At 45.4% G+C, this 22,168-nt stretch overlaps 1 protein-coding gene across 6 annotated transcripts; it reads left to right on the top strand.

Moving 5' to 3' along the window:
• The first annotated feature begins 77 nt into the window (after nucleotides 1–77).
• Nucleotides 78–21,956, top strand: INCENP (inner centromere protein). Of its 6 annotated transcripts, none has more exons than XM_027458541.3 (18): nucleotides 78–296; nucleotides 376–480; nucleotides 1,613–2,424; nucleotides 4,586–4,637; nucleotides 4,821–4,854; nucleotides 6,966–7,044; nucleotides 7,614–7,665; nucleotides 7,995–8,112; nucleotides 8,199–8,333; nucleotides 11,704–11,813; nucleotides 12,650–12,770; nucleotides 13,497–13,619; nucleotides 14,032–14,204; nucleotides 14,484–14,574; nucleotides 17,230–17,343; nucleotides 18,573–18,732; nucleotides 19,487–19,702; nucleotides 21,513–21,956. In XM_027458541.3, the coding sequence occupies exons 1-17, from the start codon at nucleotides 130–132 to the stop codon at nucleotides 19,699–19,701; spliced, it is 2,661 nt and encodes an 886-aa protein (XP_027314342.2). In that variant the 5' UTR covers nucleotides 78–129; the 3' UTR covers nucleotide 19,702; nucleotides 21,513–21,956. The 6 variants fall into 6 exon arrangements, with proteins under 6 accessions (XP_027314342.2, XP_027314341.2, XP_071895204.1 ...); XM_027458540.3 differs by lacking the exon at nucleotides 21,513–21,956 and adding an exon at nucleotides 19,940–21,394; XM_072039103.1 differs by lacking the exon at nucleotides 17,230–17,343.
• Nucleotides 21,957–22,168: the final 212 nt, after the last annotated feature.

Genomic DNA, 22,168 nt, shown 5'->3' with positions numbered 1-22,168 from the left:
CGCCTCCCACCGCCTCTCAGCCAATGGGAGCGTGCGCGCGGCGGCGAGCGCGGCGCTGATAGGCTGAGGGCGGGGGGCGGGCGTTGCGTTTGAATTCTCGGCGGCCCGGGAGCGGTTGGCGCTGAGGCGATGGCGGCCATGATGGCTGTGCCGGGCCCCGCCGCCGCCATGCCGGGCCCCGAGCAGCTCCCCGCGGCTTGCGGCCGGCTGCTGGCCGAGTTCCTGCGGCAGGTGGACGACACCGAGCTGCTGTGGCTGCGGGAGATCCGCGACGAGGCGGCGCGCATGTTCGGCAGGTAACGGCCGCGCTGCCGCCCCCTCACAGCGCCCCGCGGCTCCCCCTCACCTCACCTCTCCCCTCGCCTCTCCCCGCAGCCACTACAGCGACGAGCCGGAGCTGCTGCCCAAGACGCCGTCGCAGAAGAGCCGGCAGAGGAAGAAGAGGGCCTCGGTGCTGCAGGGGGATGGCGGCAGGAGGAGGTAGGCAGCGCCCGGGCCGCTGAAGGCTCCTCTGAGGGCTGAGGGGGGAAACTCGGAGATAACGGGCTGCCAAGGTGGCTCTCGGCCTGCATCGCTTGGGTGTAGCGTTAAAGGGCCGGGCGTGCGTCGTGTTTCGCAGCCCGTGGGCTGGGTGTGCTGTAGCAGCGGGTGTTTGGCTGGGGGTGGGCAATTATTGCTCATCGGGGTCCCTGTCCTGTGCCCCGTTTCTCTTTTCTCCCACCTTTTGTGTCTCCCGATTTCCTCTCCCTCACCCGCGTCCCTTTCACGCATCCTGTTTGTTCTTTCCCTCACCCGGGCCCCTTCTGTGTCTTCTTCCTTCTCTCACTAAAACAATCGTGTCATTTTAGTTCCTTTCTGCAGCTCTGTATATGTTAAACCAGCTTTTACCTTTGTTTCTCTGCGCGTTCCCGTCTGTGTATGGAAGCATGAGAAAAATCTCAGTAATTTTCTTCAGACGGGACCTTCTGTGAAGCTATTTTATTTGGGATTGCAATGGCGGGCGTCCTGCCAAATAGGAGTACGTTATAGTGAACACATCATAACCTTCTATTCCCTATTACCCGACACCTGATCACCTCCCCTCATTCCTCATTGGCTGAGTACTGCAGGTTCACAAGCTACTCGACACTCCTCTATACCATATATGTACTTTTTTTTCTTCAACCCTTTGTTTTCTCTTTTTTCTTTTTTTTTTCTTCCTTTCTTATGTTTTGAGAAGTTCTGATCTTTGTTCTCACACTGCTCATCCTGTTTCTCTCAGTCTCATGCCTTATTCTGGAACAGTGAGGCCTTCTACTGTCCGCTTGCCTCCTTAGCATTTCTCCTTCTTATGACTGCGTAACTACCTTTGAATACAGAAGGTTAGCTTTCTACTGCAAAACCACAACTTAGTTTCTCACAGAAGGGCTTTCAGACACACAAAGCCTCCAACACAAACATAACCTAACTGTAATGCAGCAACCTTACAAATAGAGACACAGGCAAGCTATCTGTACTTATTGCTGCTTCAGTCTGGGAACAGTACGCTCTGACTTGCAAAAGAACTGTTGTGATAGGAGTTCTGGTCTGTTCCTGTGCCCAGTCCGCTCTAACGTGCTGTCTCTGTCGTTAGATTATCTAGAAGGAGGACTAGCAGTCTCAAACTGGTACCCTCCAGGCGATCTTCCCAGCGACTCCAAAACAAAGAAAACGTGGAACCGCTCAGCACTGAGGTCAAAGAAGCCTCGAGCTTCTCATCAGCTCAAACTGTTTCCTGGCAGCTGACGAGCTCCAAGGCTGCAGCACCCACTAAGTGCTCAGAGTTACCTCCTGACCATCTGGGTGCAGGGATCATTCCTGTAGTAGAAATTGGCCTCAGCGATCGTAACAGTGCTGAGCTGCACATCCAGAAGAGTGCCTCTAAACCAGCAGAGAAGCCCTCTGCAAGCATCCTGTTGAGCCCTGATGCTGATCATCCGGAGCAGAGCAGTGTTCCCCAGCCACAGCCTGGGCCAGCATCACCTGAGCTGCTGGTCCCTCCCACTCCGGAGGCAAAAGATGCAGGAAAAAGCAAGACTGTGTCGAAGGAGGAGACAGCAAAAGCAGCTGATGCTTCAGCTGATGCTTCAATCATTTTAAGTGAAGAGCCCAGGCTGGAGGAGATGGATGTCTCTGCTCACGTGCAGGAGCATAACGAAGGGGCTGACAAAGAACCTGCCCAGTGTGTGAGGGACAGCCCAGAGACTCCTAAAGGCTCTCGGAAGAGCCGGCGCTCTGTGCGCAGAAGCCTGCTGGGTAAAACTTCCCTGACTTCCAGAACCTCGCTGGCAGAGAAATACTCACGAGCCTGGAAGAGGGAAAGTCTGGTCCGGAAATCCAGTGCCAGGACAGTGGTCAAGAGCAGGGCACCTCAGAAGCTGTCCGTGTCCTCCAGTGGCATGAACGGTAAGTTTGGATGTCACCAAATAAGTTTGTTTTGTGCTGTTCCTGCTCGTTTTGTTGAGTTACTGCTTTCCAATCGTGTGGGGCCATAGCTCCAGGGCTTGTTGGTTGCAAGAATCCACACAGTAGCCAGCAGATAAAGCACAATGTATTGTCCCTCCAGACACAGCCCCAAAAGCTGTAGGGGAAGTCCCAGGAGCCTTGCCAGGAGCAGGGGAACAGCCAGGCACTGCAGAACATTGCCCAGTGGTTGAGGCTTGCTCCTGCTTCAGGAGGCAGAAGTTTTTTGCTAACAGTTCTTGTATATTCACATCCTGGTCATGGCACGCAGCCGAATGGGGGCGCTTTTACAGCAACCACCCTGCGTGATTGGGTTCTGTGGCCAGGAAAGTTACATTCCTACACAGGGGTGAGCTTAAAGAACTGAGAATCAAGTTTGTGGCTTGCCAGTTCAGCCTTTTTAATCGTGTGAGAGAATGGTCTTAACATCTCAGTTTCTGTGGTGATGGCTGATGAAGTTGAGGAGAAAACTGGCAAACGGGGTTTGTTGCTTTTTGTAGCTCTCTAAGAGCAGTATGGGCCATGTCCTGCCTGTTTTCTGAGAAACAAGGTAGCTGTCGTGTGTGTATTCACTGCTTTTTACAAATAACCTGCTTCCTCCAGAGCCTCTCTTTTGAGAAAGAAATTTGGAGACTGAGCTTCTCAAATTTCTTAAAACAGTTTTTCACGCTTAGTCTGTAATAGAGGCAGGTTTCTGCGAGGGGACACTCGGTGGTTTAAGCGTTGCTCTGTGCTGCTGGAATGCAAGCGTTGGTTTTGGTACAGGAGAACGAAGTGCTGGATGTAACCTCTCCTTTTTGCAAGCTCAGTGAAGTGGCTAGTAACTGGTGGGCTAGTAAATGGCTCCTGAAACGCAAGTGAGATGAGAGAAGTTCAGGGTGTTAGAAATCGAGGCAAGGTTGGCTCTTCTGCAAAACTGATTGTTTGTTTGATGGGAGAACTGGGACAGCTGAAATAATGCTACAGTGACGGGTTAATCGGTAGTGTTACAGCCGAGTGGTGTTTGTATTGTCTAAAACAGCCTTTGCGTGAATTATGCAGTTTAGCTGGGGAAGGATACATCTGGACAAGGGGTTTTTCTCTACTTCAGTTTAACTGCTCTAGTTAAATGTTTTTCCAGAACCAGAGTGCTGCAGTTCCTGTAGGATTTCCTGTACGGATAACCAGGCAGTCCGGAGTTCTGGCCAAGTTTCTAGCTCTGTGTCCAGGGCCCCTCTGTAAAAATGAAGCTGTAGGGAACTGTTCTCACCAGTAACTTTGAAGAGACACCCAAATAACATTTTCTGCACAGATTAAATATCGATCTGTGTTGTCCAGGTCTGGATTGTCTGGGAGGCTTAGGGAAGGCTTTATGTCTTCCCTCAGCACTGCTTGACCTGACTGATCTCTTGCTCAGTCAAACTTTTGGGGTGTAAGGAGAGGAAATTAGGTGCTTCAGACAGCTCCAGGCGAGCTCCTTAATGTCTGAAAGTCCAAAGCAAACGGCTAATTGCATAGGTGTTAATCAACTACACGATGCCTGCTGCATCTCTATGCATAAGGTCTTGCACTGGCTATGTGAACAGCCCCTGGGCTTGGGTTTCCTTCAGTACCAGCAGTGAAGGATGTTGCGGAGCAGACTCCTGACTTTCCCTTTCCGTGAGATGTCTGGCCGTGTTTACTCCTCTCAGTCTGGGGCTGCATATCTGCCTTAATAATTAACAGCATTTCCCAGCCTGTGTTGGTGCTGGAAAGCCAGCTACTGCTGCGCCAGCTGGAGTGCTTAGCAGGGAGCAGCACTCTGCAAATAATGCTGGTTTTACTGCTGCTGATACCTGGACATGGCCATGCAAAATGAGTCAGAGCCCAAACCCGGCCACTCCTAATGTCAGCACTTTGAATATCGCTTTGAACTCACCTGTAATTGAAAATACTTTAAAATTGCAGGCAACTTTTTTTTTTTTCCCTCATACTACTTTGTATTAAGCTGCCCTTGCTTGAAGTGGCGTGCATTTGAATTGGAGGCAGTAACTCAGGAGGCAGAGCAGACACCAGTCCTGAGTGAACCTTGCAGAGTGTCCTGGCCTGTATGTTATAACTTTGGCACCTTTTTTCTTTTCTCAAGGCTCCAGCTCTGAAGAGGTACCAGAGGATGAAGAAACAGTTGTCAAAACTGGGTGAGTGCTTCAGGATTTTTTTTTTTAACCATCAATATCATGCTTGGGGAGGGTTTTTTGTTTGTTTTTGTTTTCTCTCCAGTGGTAACTCTTAATATAAAATGCATGGCTTGTGTATACCATGTCTCTTTCCAGTTTCCTCAATGTTATTAACCATAGCTACCTCTTTTCTTTTTATTCTAGACCTCCTCCTGGACCTTCTACCCCCTCAAAGTTGGTAAGTTTTGCGCAGAGGTTAAAAGTGTTCCTGTTTGCACTGGTTTGTGAGCGGAATGTGTTGAGTACATCTCTAATTCATCCCTGAGGGACTGGGGAGCTCTAACGACAGGCAGCCAGGCTCAGCCAACCTCGTGCACAGCACTTGAATAAAGCAAGTGCAGAGCACTGAGTTCAGATACAGGCGTGAGCCTATCCATAGCACCTGGTTCTGATCAACAGACTAGAGAGAAGTCTGATGCTGTCAGGTCTGTTTTAATCACAGTGTTCAAAATTATCAGAATAAAAGCCAGTCAAGTTTTACTTCAGAAAATGAGCGCACCTGACACGAGGCTTATTTTGGATGCAAGCAAAGGTAGGCATCCTGTATGGTGTCACAGTCTGATATTTCAAAGCTAAGGTGAATTTCAAAAATAACATCCTTATCTTTTATAAATACATTTAAATACGTGCATTTTAGTGATGTAAATGATTGCATACAAGCATTGAATTCATTCCTTGGTATTGTTGGCATTCTAAGTAGAGGCCTGCTTTCTGTTAGCTGTTTCTTATCCATTTGCTAGAGATATATTGTATGAAAATTTAGTCCTGAATTCATATGTAGACGGTTAAACAATCTCCTTATAATTTAATGTTTTTTTTTAGTTGGGCAGAGTTTGTACGCTGTTGCTGTTTCTCTAAGGTTTATGTGTTTTTAAAGCTCCTTTGACCTTTTCACGAGTCCTGCAGATTGCTGAAAGGTTGTCACCTTGTCTTTGACAACCACAGAAATCTGTAAATCTCATTCAGGTCAAAACATATCCCTCCAGAATTTTCACTGTCTTCATGAGGAAGCATTCCCAGGATTTCATCAGTGTACTGCTGAGAATAATTTTCAGTAAGAAAAGACTGAATTAATGGAGTTGAGCTCTGTGGCCTTTGTACTTCTGTAAGCAAGGACAGGCTTATATGTACTTGTATGGCTGTGCTTCTCAGCAGATCTGCACAAGTTCAAATAAATTCATTTCTTCAAATGCTTGTGGACCTTACGTGCCTGAATTTCAGGTGTGGAAAAGCTTAAAGTGCAAATGTGGAGAGGAAAAAAATGAACCGACAGTTTTGCAGATCTGCGAGAAGAGGATCTTTATCTTGTGTTTCTGTACCTTGATCTATCTATTGGCAATTTTCAGAGCAAACCAACTGTGGTTTGGTTCCCTCCAGAGGCTTCTTTTTTGAGCTGTGAGCAGCAGGAAAATGTGACTACTCAGCAGCCTTTTCAAAAAGGAAAATGTCTTTATGCGTGCTGTCACTAAAAGGTCAGGTTTTTGTTAGGCCTGACATCAGATTAACCAGATCCACGTGATTCTGTTGGCCAGCAAGATGCTTCCTATACCTAGCCTTAGGATGTGATGCTAAAAAAAAAAGAATAAAAAATGCGGAGGATGAAATATTCATCCTTCTTTTTTTCCTTGTGTACCCAAATCCTTTATGGCTGCCAGCCTACCTCCTGACCAAGGCAGGTTTGGGGGATGGAATTAATGCTTGCATTGCAGGCAGAGTGCTGATTTCAAAGGGCGTTGTCAGCTCTCTCTGGCATATTACACCGTTACCACAACAGAAGTAACTTTGTTTTTGTGTAAGTGCAAAGGCGGCAAGCAGCAGCGCATATCTCATTAATAATAGAAATAGATAAACCCAGGAAATGAGCTGTTTGTTGTGGCTGTCTTGTTTGTTCATCATTGCGAAGTAAAATGGGCATTGCCTGGTTCTTTGCCAGAAGACCAGCGAACATAAACAGGTTTCCATCTAGGAATGTTTTTGTCCTCAGTAGTCTGGTTTCATCCATTCAGTTTGAGCAGTCAATCCCTCGTTGCAGATGCTCGTGCTCTGTGTTAACGTCTGTGCTTCTGCTGATGGCGTGACATCAAGGGATTTGCTAGGATGATGTCCCAAGATATTTTTCACAGCTGGAGGTCGAGACATCACTCTGGGTGCTGGTACTAATACTTTCTGGTATCTTTGTATCCTCTGGTAATATTGCAGCATCTGTGCCAGCGTGACGACATGATTTGAAGCAGTAATTGCCTGTTTCTGTGCGAGAATTGTGTTGAAACTCATTTGTTTTTCCTACAGGACTTTGAAGGTCCACGAATGTCGCTTCGCTCTCGGACTGTCAACAGAAATGAACAGCCGCAGGAGATGAACAACAACGGTAACTGCCAGAGGCTTTTTGTGGCAGAATTTTAAATAGTTGTGACTTTGGGAGACTGGAAGGTTGAAAGGCTTGCTAGTCAATTTGAAAGCCCAATTTGAAAAAACTAATCAAATATTTGAAACACGTTTTGCTTGAAGAGATAAGCAGCTAGGAACCTGTGCTGGTCTTGCCATTTTCCACTCTGGGAAATGTGTGGAAACAGGCTGGGATGTCATGAAGATGAAGGGTTACATGTGCTCAGGTCATGGGAGACCTAGCTGCATCCTGTTTCTGAAGCAAGCTGTTGCACTGTATCTGTGCAAAACTCAATAGTGTATTGGTGCAAACTGTACTGTGCGTATCTCCAGACAGCTTTGCTTTATTTTGTTTATTTTTATATTTTTTATATTTTGTTTATTTTTTTTTTACTTCTGAAAGCAAGCAACAAGATCCTGTTGTGCATATTGCATGGCGGCCTTTTTTTTCCTTATTTTGCTAGCTTCTAAATCTGTTGTTTGCTTTCAAAGCAATGTTAGAAGGGATTTTGGGGGGGGACTAGAACTAACTGTTGAACTGTTTTCTTTCAGAAAGCAACGTAAATAAGAATGGGGAGACCCAGGAACCACCCCAAAGTGCCAGGTATACTCACAGAATTACTCAGGTTGGAAGGTACCTGTGGAGGTCTGTAATCTAGTCCTCTGTTCAAAACAGGTTCAACACTGAACCACTGTTAAAGGGCTTCAGTGATTTGTGACTATTGAACTCTTGCAATTAGTTTTCTCTGCCTCTGTGAAAAGATGATTTAATTTGTATCTTCTATCACGTTGGAAATTTTGTTAGATAACTACTTAAGTATACACAATGAAGTGTCTTTAAAGATAGGGTAGTTTTATGATCTTTGTTTAAAACCTGAACTTGAGACGATCGGGAGAATTTGTGGTGTACCATAGATTATATTTTCCTTGCAGAAGAAAACCAAGTTACAAAAGAGCTGTGGATCACCGCTATGACAATCAGCAAGCAGAAGATGGAGGGCTTTCTCCTCCCAGAAGAAAGACCCCATCCCCTACCTGTCCAGCCAGCAAAGTAAGATCCTTACAACCCTGCTGTACGTCCCCAAGAATTGTTTCCTTCTGACACCTGAACATTGTTTTTTGGCATTCTTCTCTTAGGTTGTACGTCCTTTCAAAACATTTTTGCACACTGTGCAGAAGAACCAGCTTCTAATGACCCCAAGTTCTGTGGGGAGAAATGGAGTAATAAAGTCTTTCATCAGGCACAACGCTCCTCTCCAAGTTGATCCCAAGGTAAGTAAAGACTGTCGTAAGCTGGTAGGTGATGGTCTAAAGAGTGTCTAAGGTAAAGCACAGATGCAAAACAACCTTTCCCACCCATATTGAACTAAGCAGCAACTTCAAGCTCTCTGTTTACATTTACATAAATTAAATAAACGTGTTACTAGTCAGCTTCCTAAAGATTTCTGATTCAGACTCTAAGCTTTATTTCTCTGGCATTCCCCTGTGGTATTAGCAACTAACAAGGGAAGGAAAACTGGAAATAACTGGGAAATGAAAACGAAGAGGATTTTGAATACTGCAGTTTGGGTGTGTACAGCTCAAGTCTCCATGTCCAAAGACTCCTAGAAAGGACTTTTTTTAACGAGTGAGAACTTAACAAATGCCTTTTAAATCCACGCTCCTGATGTTCTGTCAGTCTCACTTCAGTGCCTGGTAAAACTATGGAGAAGATTATTTGGGAGTTATTGAAAAGCACCTGAAGAACAATGCAGCCAACATGGCTTCACAAGGGGAAGGTCATGTTTAACAAACTTAATTTCCTTTTATGACAAGATCACCCATCTAGGTTGACCAAAGGAAGCCAGCTGATGTGATCTTTCTGGGTTTCAGTAAAGCTTTTTATACCGTCTCTCACAGTATCCTTCTGGATAAAAAGACCAGAATGCAGTTAGATAAAAACATAATAAGATGGGTGAACAATTGGCTGATGGGTCAGGCTGAGAGGGTTCTTGTAAATGGGGTTACATCAGGCTGGCAACCTGTCACTAGTGGAGTTCCCCAGAGCTCCGTTTTAGGACCAGTCCTCTTTGATGTTTTCATAAATGATTTTTATGAAGGGCTTTAAGGTTTCTGAGCTAGTTCACAGATGATACCAAATTGGCTGGAGCTGTTGACCCTGTTGAGGGTGGAGAGGCCTTGCCTCTGGACAAATGATCTAGATCTGGACAAATTGGAGGGCTGGGCAATCCTCCAACAGTATGAAGTTTAACACGAACAAGTGCCTGATTCTGTGCCTGGGAAGGGGCAACTCTGGCTATCTGTGCAGACTGGGGGACGAGATGCTGGAGAGCAGCCCTGCAGAAAGGGATCTAGGGCTTTTGGTTGACAGCAAGTTGAACGTGACCCAGCAGCATGTCCTGGCAGCCAAAAGAGCTAACTGTATCCTGGGGTGCATCAAGAAGGACATTGCTTGCTGGTCAAGAGAAAGGGTTGTCCCACTAAGCTCTGCGAAACAGCATGGAGCTGTGACAGGGGCAGTTCAGGCTGGATATCGGGACAACGTTCTTCACCCAGAAGGTGGTTGGGCACTGGGACAGGCTCCCTAGGGCAGTGGTCATGGTACAGAGCTCTTGGAGTTCAAGAAGCTTTTAGACAGTGTTCTCAGATGGTCTGATTTATTTTATTTTTTATTTTTATTTTTGGGTAGTCCTTTGGGGACCCAGGAGTTGGACTCAATGGTCCTGGTGGGTCCCTTCCAACTTGGGATGTTCTAGGATTCTGAGGTTTATCAGACTTTTGGAGGTTCTTACAGAAATAAACATGAGCTTGTCCTTAACGTGAGACCACTGTGTCAGTGAGACAGGTATGTGAGTCCCCAAATCTAATAGGCACCAAGGAGTGCAATTGTTGCAGCCAGCTCTTAGTGAAGATGGGTGTCATGCCTTTGTGTCTGCAGGCAGGTGCCTCTACCTAGGTGTTACTACGCTGAAGTTTACAGCATCACAAGAACCCAAGGAGAGTGGTTTTTGGGATGTATGTGGTTCTGTATTTGCAAAAGGAGTTGTTTTTCTCTGTGTTCTGATTGCACAGAACAATTTTGTCATAAATAATGTCCATTTAATTGCATGGGCTGGACTTACAGTAGGAATATGCCTGTACCAGGTGGGCACCCCTTTCCTATACCAGCTCTAGATTTAGATTTGCTGTTTGATTTGGAAGAGTCAAACGTGTTTGTGAAAAGCAGGTTTCAATCAGCATGCTGTAGTTTTTGTTCCAGAATACAGCTCTGACAGTGTAATGCTGGGACAGGGGTGTAGCTTCACTGATGTACCTAGGGATGCGCTAGAAACTAGCTTGCATACTTTTCATACCCAACAACTTGCCTACAAAATAAGGTAGACCTAGGGCTTGTTTTCACTTGCAAGAAAGCTGGGAAGGGAGAGGAGGGCACACTGCTGAAGCTTTCTCCTGCGTCTAGCTTATATCTTGGGAATCTAATATCTGAACTTGTATTGCTTAAAGCTGTCATGGTTGCACTGCTCGGAGTCTTGCTGTACTCCAGCAGCTAAGAGAAGCCTATCATTAAGAGGTAGCGAAGTATTCAACCTCTAATCTCAATGGTGTTCCTGCTGACGTTACTGTCTGTATTGGCAAAGGAGCTGGTGTGATAAGAAAAGTCTCTTTGTGGATCCTTTGCTGTGATTGCGTTGGAAGTTATATCTTAGGTTTTGTTCCCTTGTGGGCAACCTCCCCCTTAAGACTTTTTCCATTTGGGGGCTAATGTAACTAAGAAAAATGAGAGCAGAAAGATATAATTGATAGCTCTAACTTAGTTTGGATATTAGTTACCAATCATTTACAACATGAAGCTCAGCATAAGGTAATTAGTTTGAATATTTCCCCTGCTTATCAATGGCTTTGCTTGCAGCGAGACGAGAGTTGTCATAACGAGGCATTTGCAGTATGCAGTCTGGCATTAAATTACTTTATCTTAATGTGTTTGCCGTGACTGTAATGATGGTTGGATCTTGCTCTTCTAATTGACAGCAGGCTTCGGCTGAGTTAGCTGGATTGTTTGGGGAAATGGGAAAAATGCCCTGCATTTCTGTGTAGATGATATATGGGGCCAACTGTGTGCTTGAAACAAGCTGCAAGCACTCTGTCTAAATGGTGGTGGTTTACCACGAGATAAATCTTTGTGGGAAGCAAAGAAGACTGTGAGAGCTCTGAGCTGAAGCAAGCAATGTGTTTCCTAGAGCACCATCTGTCCTCTTCGCTCTCTGCAGGATGTTAGTGTTATTGCCAAGCATTAGCACTGCTTTTTTAGTTCTTTTTACCAACATAAATCACGGTGTTTTCTGTCCGCAATCTGTGGAAGCTGCCTGAACTTTAGGAGCTGATGCTTCGGTTCCAACAACTCAGCTTCTTTTCTTGCTTTCAAGGATTAATACCACTTCCTCATTGTCCATCATATTGGTTCCCAGACATCCGTGACCACATCACAGGTTACCTGAGCTCTTTTTCAGGCTTCTTACCATCCCTTGGTTGTGGCTGCAGCTGCAGTTCCATGGTGTTATCTCTGGGTCCTTAATTAATCTGAGCAGGCTAAGGTAGAAAGAAGCCCTGTCAGCTGGTATAATCATGTTTCAATCCATCTCAGGAAAAGGAGAGACAGAAGCTAGAGACTCTGAGGAAAAAGCAAGAGGCTGAACAGCTGAGAAAACAAAAAGTGGAGGAAGAAAGGAAACGGCGACTAGAAGAGGCAAAGATGTGAGTATAAGCCTCCTGCCTTCTCTGAACTGTTCTCTCCGGTCCTGCAGGGCCCTGTATCTAGGCTATTTGTCTTGCAAATTCCAGATGCGCAGCAAAAATTCTTGTCTGCATACACTGTGAAGACAGTATTTGTTTGCATAGTGTTTAAGATGCTACTAAAAAGTTAACTTTTATAGTTGACTGCTTTTTCAGCTTTCTGCCTCAAGTCCTGTATTTTAGATGGAGCTTAAAGATACTGCCAATGTTTAAACAGCTTACCCGGTTGTTGTGCTTTAACCCGGCTGGCAGCTAAGCACCACATGATGATAACGATAACAGTACTACTACTACTAATAATGTGTACAAACAAGTGATGCACAGTGCAGTTGCTCACCACCCGCTGACCAATACCCAGCCTAACCCTGACCAGCCGGTCCCCCCACCCCAGCTAGCCACCTCTATATATCGTTCAGCATGACCCCAGATGGGATGGAATACCCCTTTGGCCACTTTGGGTCAGCTGTCCTGGGTCTGTCCCCTCCCAGCTCCTGCTGCACCCCCAGCCTGCCTGCTGGCAGGACAGAGTGAGAAGCTGAAAAGTCCTTGGCTTGGTGTAAGCACTGCTCTGCAACAATTAAAACATCAGGGTGTCATTTTTATCCTAAATCCAGAACATAGCACCCTACCAGCTACTAGGAGGAAAATTAACTATCCTAGCCAAAACCAGAGCACCGGTACATTGAATATTGTGCTGCCCAAGAACTGTCTCTGTTGCCTTATATTTGAGTTACAAACTCTACATAAGAAACTCATCCAGCTAGCTGACACTGCTAACGTTGGGCTGTGTCCTACAGGAAGCGTGAAGAGCGCCTCCGTAAAGTGCTGCAAGCTCGGGAACGGGCAGAGCAAATGGAGGAGGAGAGGAAAAGGCGCATTGAGCAGAAGCTGGCTCTACTTGATGAGAAGACTGAAAAGGTAAGGACCATTCTGCTTGCACTATGATGCTATGTCAGTGTGCCTTCCAGAAAGAGGAATTGAGGCTGCTGAAATTCAGAGAACGAACTGGAGAACATTTGAATGAAGACACTTCCAGAAACATAGCACTTAGTGATTCTGAGCTTTCTCTTGGTTACAGCAAATGGCAGGTGAAAACCTTTATTTTCTAGAGTTATGAAGTTAAGTGGGCTGTGCTAGGGCTTTACTAGTCATGTAGGGAAATAACTTCAAGTAGATAAAACCATTAATCTGGCTTTATCTACTTAAAGTCATTCTCTCATTTGACTAATGGATAAAGATGTGAAAATAAACATACTTCCTCCAGACCTTATCTTGTGCCTGAGATTTTCAGACAATTTGCAGATGTGGCTGCAGCAATTATTTGTTTTGCTTTCAGTATTTCCATCTGCTTTATTTATTTTGTGCTTCTTACAATACATCCTTGTGACTTGTGATATTAGACGTATAAGTACCAGAATAGTAGTCATCTAGTCCTGTGAAGATGCAAAAGAAGGTAATTTCCCTAAATGTTCCCCATTTAAAAAAAAGCACAGGTCCCATTGATTCCTGGTGGCCAAAAAAAATATCTTCACTTCATAAGAGGGTGGGAGTTTTGCATCTTTAAGCCTTACTGCCACAGTAATTCACCTTCACAGAGCACTGTCCCATCTGAGACTTGAGTATTCAGCTAGCTGTGTGTTTTAGGTGCGGGAAGAAAGGCTGGCAGAAGAGAAGATCAAAAAGAAAGCAGCTGCCAAGAAAATGGAAGAAGCGGAGGCCCGGCGCAGGCAGGACGAAGAGGCCCGGAAACAAAAAGCACTGCTGCAGGTTTGTGCTGGAGCCCATCCCGTTGTCCTGCGTGCAGTTAGAATGGCTGTGGTCTGCCGTGGTCTTTGTGAGCAAGGAATCCGGCCAGGAGTACTAATGACCCAAATGAGTAAAAATTAGGGTAGCAGAGAAGCTCTTTGTCCTCAAAGCTGTCTGCAGTGTTGTGCTTCCTTTTGTGCTATCCTGTGAGCTGTTAGTGGTATTTGTGACCTGCATTTCTTCCACAGTTCCATACAGATTCTTACTGAAGGCCTTATGTTAGGAATCAGCGAGTTTAATTTCTCGGTTAACCCTGTGTCTCAAAGATGAAGAGCGTGGTGTTGGCCACTGGTCAGATAAGGTGACCCTGATTCTTTGTTCCTGAGCTTGTTCCAGTACAGTGGGGTGTAAGTAGTTCCCTTCTGCTTACCAGGAGGAGGAGGACCGTCGGCACAAAGAGCTAATGCAGAAGAAGAAGGAAGAGGAGCAGGAACGTGCCAGGAAGATTGCTGAGCAAAGGCAGGCAGAACAGGAGAGAGAGAAACAGCTGGCTGCCGAGAGAGAGCTGGAGAAGAAGAAAGAACAGGAGAGGATCCAAGCAGAAAAGTAAGCTAATATCCACTTATGCATTAAATTCTGTGCTGGGGCTTTGAAAAGAAGCAGGAACAGAGGGCATTAGTGAAAGGTCTGAGCACCAAAGAGCTGTTTTGTACCAGGTGCTTCTGGACTGTTGGGGGTACTGAGCTGCCAAGAAGTAGTTCGCAGCTCAGTGCAGGAAGTATGATGGGGAGCGCCTTGAAAAGCTGGGGTTTGCAGCAGGCTCTGTGGGTGGAAGGGTACCCCTGTACAATGTTGAGTGTAATGGTCCGTTGCTTTGGTTCTCAGGCAACGTGAACAGCAAGAGAAGGCAGCTCGCCTCCAGAAGGAAGTACTGGCTGCTAAAGAACAGCTCCAGAAGGAAACTGAGAAGAAAAAAGTAAGTAGACATGCCTCTGACTTCGGTGGCCTCTTGTTTGAAGCAGCTGAGCTCTGAAGCTGCTAAGAACCCTGATGAGCGAGCTATTGCACTTCTGTACTAGAGCCAGCTAAAGCACTTCTGTCAAGTGTGTCCTCTGTTCATGTTGGAATGGACAGCAGCTGTGCTCGCTGTCTAGATGGCAGCAGAACAAGAAGAAAAGACAGATAATGAACCCGTTGAATTGAAGGCTTTGGCTTTTCTCTTTGTGCCTGGGTGTATCTGTCCTTCTCTGATATCAAAAAATAATTCCAGATTTTTCAGAAGCAACATCCCAATTTTATATTTATACCACTTTCAGCAGAAACGCAAGTACAGGCTGTAGACTTTATAAGGTTATTTTCTGCACTGGACGTTCTGGCATAGATTAACTAAACAGGGATGGGGCATCCACAGCTTCCCTGAGCAGCCTGTGCCAGTGCCTTACCACACTCTGAGTAAACAATTTCCTCCTAACCTCTAATCTAAATCTCCCCTTTTAGTTTAAAACCATTCCCCCTTGTCCTACCATTATCTGACTGAGAAAAAGGTTGCTCTCCATTTTTATAAGCCCCCTTTAAGTATTAAAGGCTGCAATGAGGTCTCCCTGGAGCCTTCTTCAGGCTGAACATTCCCATCCTTCTCAGCCTTTCTCCATAGGAGAGGTGCTCCAGCCCTCTGAGCATCTTTGTGGCTCCTCTGGGCTCACTCTTACAGCCCCACATCCTTGTGCTGTGGCCCCAGACCAGGACGCAGGGCTCCAGGTGGGGCCTCAGGAGGGCAGAGCAGAGTGGCACAATCCCCTCCCTGCCCTGCTGCCACCCCTCTGCTGATGCAGCCCAGGATGCAGGTGGCCACCTGGGCTGCAGGCACACACTGCTGGCTCCTGCCGACCTTTTTATCCACCTAAACCCCCAGGTCCTTCTCCGCAGGGCTGCTCTCGGTGAGTTCTTCTCCCAGCCTGTGCTCCTGTCTGGGATTGCCCCGATCCAGGTGCAGCACCTTGCACTTGGCCTTGTTGAACCTCGTTAGGTTCACAGGGGCCCTCTTCTCAGGCTCATCCAGATCCCTTTGGGTGGCACCCCTTCCTTCTGGTGTGTTGGCTGCACCACTCAGCTTGGCATCATCTGCAAACTTACTCAGGGTGCACTTAATCCCATTGCCTGTGTCACTGACAAAGATATTAAACAGCACCAGTCCCAAAACAGGCCCCTGAGGGACACCACTCATCACTGGCCTGCACCTGGACATGGAGCCGTTGACCACTGCTCTCTGGGTGCAGCCACCCAGTCTGTTCCTTATCCACCGAGCAGTCCGCACTTCAAATCCATCTCTCTCCAATCTGGAGACCAGGATGTCATGTTGGAATTGTGTCAAGGGCCTCACAGAAGTTCAGGTAGATGACAGCAGCTGGTCTGTCCTTACCAACTGATGCAGTCACTCCATTGTAGAAGGCCCCCAGGTCGGTCAGGCACGATTTGCCCTTGGTGAAGCCGTGCTGGCTGTCTCGGATCACCTCCTTTTGTTGCATGTGCAATGTACCATTGCCTCCAGGAGCATCTGTTCCACGACCTCCCCAGGCACAGGGGTGAGGCTCACTGGTCTGTTCACCAGGTCCTCCTTTCTACCCTGTTTAAAAATGGCAGTGATTTCCCATTTTCCAGTCACCAGGACTTCTCAAATATGATGGAGAGAGGCTTGGCAACTGTATTAGCCGACTCCTTCGTGACCCTAGGACGCACGGCATTGGGCCCCACAGATTTGTACCTGTTCAGTTCCTCCAGGTGGCCTCCAACCTGCTCTTTGCTTACAGTGGGAGGGACTTTGCCCCCCCCAGCCCTCATCTGTGGGTTTAGGGAAACGAGAGTCCTTGCTCAGCCATCCTGGTTTTCTGCCCTCCTGCCTGCTTTCTTACACAGGGGGTGGAGAGTTCTTGTGCTCTAAGGAAAACACGCTTAAAGTTGCCAGCTCTGTTCAGCTCCTTTGTCCCTAAGGACAGTGTTCCAGGGGGACTCGTCCACTAGGTCTTTACTTGGCAGAGCTGTGGTGTTAGCACACTGACAGCAGGTGCCTAACCCGTGTATAACTTGTCCTGCTGCTAAGACCGGGTGGGATTTATCAACTTCAGATGTGTGCCATTTGACTTAGCAGTCTCTTGGTTTATTTGTATCCAGAGGGAAATAATAAGCATGCCTAGGGGCAGATTCTTTTGGCTTGTTCTGGATGGTTGCTGCAGAATAGGATGACTCGGGCTCTACAAATACTGTATTTGTGCATTTATTAGTCTGAAGAGAGGCTAAGATCAGTAGCACGGACTTGTCCATCTCAGAGGTCAGCTGGTACCTGACGTGTCTGTCCTGAAGAAGCCAGCAGCAAGTTTTTCATCACGTTATCATGTCCTTAAATAGGAAGGTCAGGTTGTGCCACTTGGTGAGGAAAGCTCAAAGCGTTGCATCGGAATTGTTTAGTGTCTGTGCTGTGTTCAGAGTGCTCCTTATAGAAAGCACCACTAGCAACGAAAACTTGTAATTAGATGTTTAGATTTCTTCTGTGTATAAAAAAATGTGAATCCCTGGATTAATGGCATAGTTTAGCTTGTAAGGTAAACTTAATTCATTTGTGACATCGGCTTGCCAGCAGGAGGAGCGCTTGCTAGCAGAGACGAAGAGGCAGGAGCAAGAACAGAAGAAACTACCAGAGGAACAAAAGGCTAAAGATGTAGCCCAAACACAGCACCCAGAAAAAAAAGAGGTAACTCTGCTCCCTCTGGTGAAATTTCTTCAAGAGATTACATCGGAGAACTTTGATTCCAGCACTGGTGTGCTGTAATAACTGTGGGCAGTATTACCATCTGCTTTTTTTATTCCCTTTCAGTAAAAAAGGGATTCTGTAATTTTCTTTTTCCCATGGGTATATGAAGTTGACTCCTGGTGGTCTGGAGTACTTAAAATGACTTCTGGGGAGTGAAAAGAAGGGAAAGGAAGCAGCAAGTATTTGTCAGTGTTTTCTAGTTGTCAGGATAAGGCAGTGGTTAAAGTCAAAGTTGCCTTGCCCCCTCTGAACTCCACCTGTGTAAATAGTGAGTGAACCTTGCTGGCAGCAGGTATGCTGAAATAGTGATATTGAAACTCAAAGTTGGAAGCAGCCACGGGGTGGCAGCAGAGTCTGTGGACTGTAAACAGGATTGCAGTTGTGCTGCACAGCTGACGGAATTTAAGATGATGCTGGAGGTGAATGTAGTGCTTGATTATCAAAGACAAATATATGGATCTTTATCTCCCTGTAAAGCTACGTATTTCAATCTTTAAATGCAAAACCAGCAAACTATGAGATAACTTTAATGTGTACAACGCCATGAAAGAAGCAAAACTGTTCTCAGCTCTTCAGAGATACTTGTCCCTCTAGTTAAGGACTGACTTACACCTTATGGTTTTGATTATGAAATCTGCAGTTTTAAGTTTTTCTTTGTTTGTTTGTTTTCCCTCATGACTTGCATTTTAAGCGGTCTTACTGTTCGCATCAAAATTTCAGTGCAGTTTGTTCTATGTGCGTTTTCTCTGCAAGGTAATATTCAGTTTAAAATTATTAAATAACCCTAGGAGCTTGGTTGCAAAATATTTAAAGGGCATTACTCAGCACCAGCTTTGAGGATGTAACAAATCTATTTAAGGTGTGCTTATAACGAACAGAAGTGCTGAATCTACATTAGGTACGCTGGTTTGTCTGTGTCATCCATAGCTGATAAAGTAGCCTAAGCAGACAGGAGAAGGCAGTGCGAAGTTGTATTTGGGTCAAAACTATAGAACTTGGGTCAAGTTCTTTGACCAAAGCTTGAGAAGCACGAAATGTCAAGTTTTGCAACTGTGAGACAGCAAGAGGTGGAATACTGAGGTGTTCTAATCTATATAAGTGTCATGGAACAACTTGGAAGTGTAACAGTGCTATTGCATCTAACACGTGCTAATGTGTTTGTCTTCTAGAATTCACCTGTCTGCAATTCATACCAAATGACTCCACAGTTCCAGAAAGATCCAAAGCCCCCCAAGATAAATCCCAATAATTATGGCATGGATCTGAACAGCGATGACTCTACTGATGATGAAAGCCAGCCTCGCAAGCCCATCCCTGCCTGGGCCAGTGGTATGTGTAGTGGGTCAAAATGTCCTCCGTGCCCCCAGCCTATCCCTCCTGCAGCTTTCTTCTGATGCATAATAAGACCTGGTGTAAGATTCTGCCCGATTTCTCCTACACGCACCTTGTACAGTTAAAAGTCCTAACCAGAACAGTGATGTGGCTGGAGTGTGGAGTCGAGAGCTCTCAGCTGGGAGCTTGATGGGTCAACATTGGGGAAAAACACTTTTTAAAACATTTTAAAACCACCCTAACTGCTCCAAGTGTCATTTTGCCATTGGGAATGGAAGAATTCTGAACTAGGCCTTAAAGTGTGCTCAACAACCATTGGCTTAAAAAAATAAATACTAAAACTATCGCCAGATGTTATAGGCCAGGTTGCAGCAGGGTATTGTCCTGGTTCTGAAGTACTCGCTTCCATTGTTTCATATTCCACCCACCCAAGGGGAGCTAAAAGTTTGTATTGAAACTAATTTTACCTGTAGGAAGAGAAGCGGAGAAACCTCGCTTCTTGCAAATATATTCTAGTTCCTGGGCAGAATTCAGTTTGTGCGATACTCACCCACCAAGGAAGGGATCTGTGCTGAAGCTTTATGCGTTAATAGGGAGCATTAAAATGTCATAGAACTGCAAGAGTTTCTCCTGCTGCTATATTCGTGTGATTAGAGATGAAGGGAGCCAGGGCGTGCTGCATACAACCAGCCTGCACAGCAATTTCAGTTAAAAATAAATAAATAAAGAGCGCTAACTTTTGTTTCTCCAGGGAATCAGCTTAGCCAAGCAGTAATCCGGCAGTACTACAACCCTCCCAACATCGATGCGCTCTTCGGGAGAATCGTAAGCCCCAAGTTGGAGGACATCTTTTACAAAAGCAAACCACGCTACTTCAAGCGCACGAGCTCGGCTGTGTGGAATTCCCCGCCCTTTACAGGTTCCAAATCGGTTCTCGGTCTGCCATATAGCCTGAAAAAGTACTGAGGTGAGCAGTGGCTGTCTCCTGTGGAGCAATGGGCACACGTTTCTGCCTCTCTAGGTGAGAGGTAGTATTCAGTATCCCGAAATCTTTAGGTATTATCTTTGGATTAAATGTCAGCTTTTACTGGGTCTCTTGCATTTTCCATTTTTGGGGCTTATTTTCTCACTGTTGAGCAAAGTTGCAGGCTTTTGGGAGACCTTGCTTCTGAAAGATATTTTTTTTTTTTTTTTTTTCCCTTAGCTTTAAGTTGGCAAAGATTTAGACCTATAGGTCACAAGAATGCATCATCTAAAGCAACGTGAGGCCCCTCTTTTCTGGCGAGCACACCACAGCATGCAACCTCTGCTTCATATAGTGAACAAAGGTTGTATGGCAGGATGACCTCTGCACGCATCTTGAGAAAAGTCCAAATACGCACTACTGATGTTCTCAAGAATAAAGATATTAGCAGGTGTGGGCTTTCTTGCCTGCAAATTGCAAAATAATTTGGGTATTTCAGTTCTCAGCAGCACACTTTATTCCAACACGAAATGTACTTATGTGCATAAGCGATATTGATGGTGATGTTACTGCAGCTGGGATGGAAACATCCTGAGGACTTGATCGACCTTTTTTCAGTTGTTGGACATAGATGTGACCCTAGTGTTAATCACGTCTCTAGGAATACCCAGAGTAGCATAAGCAGGCTTTATAGTTCTAGGCTTCCTTCAGGTAAATTATACAAAGGTTCTGATATAATTTTGTTTGTCTAATTTAATTACCATGTTTCTGGCAGAGACTGGATTGAAAGGATGGTTTTTTTCTTTAATCCTTGTCTTGCTCCTTTCTCCCTTTGGTTATTTCATTTATTCAGCATTAAAGCTGGTTTTATTTTTAGGCTATTGTTTTACACTTCGTGTTCAGTAACAGGTTCAACAGGACTTATTAAAAATTTCCTCCCAAGAAAGAATATCAGTTCAGAACTTCAGCTCCAAGATCACTTTCTGGTTTAGGCTTTCTACACCTAATTCACAAATGGCACAGGCATTTGTGTTTTCTCTGTAACAAGCTCCCTTACAGGGAGAACAGAAGTCTTAGTAGAGCAGCACTTGTTAGAAAAAACTTCAAGGAAAACTTCAAGGCAACAGTTACATTAGTTTCTGCAGGTAGCTGTGAAAGTCTGTCTTCTGTAAAGAAGGTGACCTATATGGTTCTTACCTCAGAATCATCTTTTTCTTGGAGCTTGATGTGTTTTAAACATAGGTGAGTGTTCATGGCTGCAGTTTCACTCAGCAGACTGAGGAACACAGTGTACATACTTCTTGGCAATTAAAAAAGCCGTGTGGCGACTGTACAGCATCTAAGGAGAATTGCACCTTTCCTCGTGCACGTACTTAACTTTTTTCAAGCAAATGTATTTTGAAATGATGTGGGTTTTTATACTGAAACACATCAATTGCAGATGTTTGCTATTGATCGGTGTTATGTCTGTGAGATGATTGTACTTGGTAGATGCTCTGTAGTTTTGTACTATTATCTTAGATGAAAGGGCTCGCTGAAATGGCAAAAACACTGATGTTGAATGCTATCTGAATGCTTGACAATTTGATAAAAGTGAGTTAAATCATCTCTGGATTTTCCTCTGGACTCATCGTAGCTTTTTATTAAATAAAGAAGTACGGTATTTTGGAACCTGCCCTCACAGGTCACATTTTACACTGTTTTCTTAAGCCGGAAGTGTTTTGTCTATGAAGAAATTCCTCATGTAAAAAATACTCATGCTTTGGTAAGCCTGCAGAACTTGCCAACTAGTTTGCTGTTTTTTTGTTCCCAGAAACTGGTAAAGAGACATCTTGCATGATGATGTGTTCCCATAAACCTTTCCTAAGGAATACCTGACTTGAGTGCATCTTGAACTGACCTACATCCCCGTAATTCACTTATATTGCTGTATAACTTAAAAATATTCACAATAGCTACTACCAGATGGAGCAGGAACTTCAGCCACAGTATACAGAGTGCTAAAAACAAAAAACACAAGCAGAAATTCAAGAGAAACAACCTCAAGATTTCAAGAAAGCTATTTTGGCTCTGGATTTTCAGGTATTTTTCTTGGTTACAACTCCTGATTACCCAGGCACCCTTCTCTGAGCTCTAAGCGCCTGTGTTTTCTGGTACAGTCTGACTCTAGGCTCACACCTGACCCTGAGCTGGGCCTCCCTTGTGAGTGTCCTGCTTGTGGTCTAAATTTCAGTAAATAAGTGTTTCTTGATGAGAATGCTAAGGGGTGTGTTGTTCTTGCTTTTGGCTCAATGAGCAAAACTTTTGCACCTGAGGCTTTTCAGACACCACCTGTGCAGAAGGCCTGCGTTGCCACAGGTACCTGTAGGTTGGGAGCCAGCGGTAATCCAGTGGTGGTGCCTTTTCCAGCACACTGCTCTGGCTCAGAGCACTTGAGAAGAGCAGGACTGGGAAGACAGCAGAGCTCTG

Source organism: Anas platyrhynchos, chromosome 5, assembly GCF_047663525.1.
Source record: "Anas platyrhynchos isolate ZD024472 breed Pekin duck chromosome 5, IASCAAS_PekinDuck_T2T, whole genome shotgun sequence".
NCBI lineage: Eukaryota > Metazoa > Chordata > Aves > Anseriformes > Anatidae > Anas > Anas platyrhynchos.
This window is presented reverse-complemented; position numbering and strand designations above follow the sequence as displayed.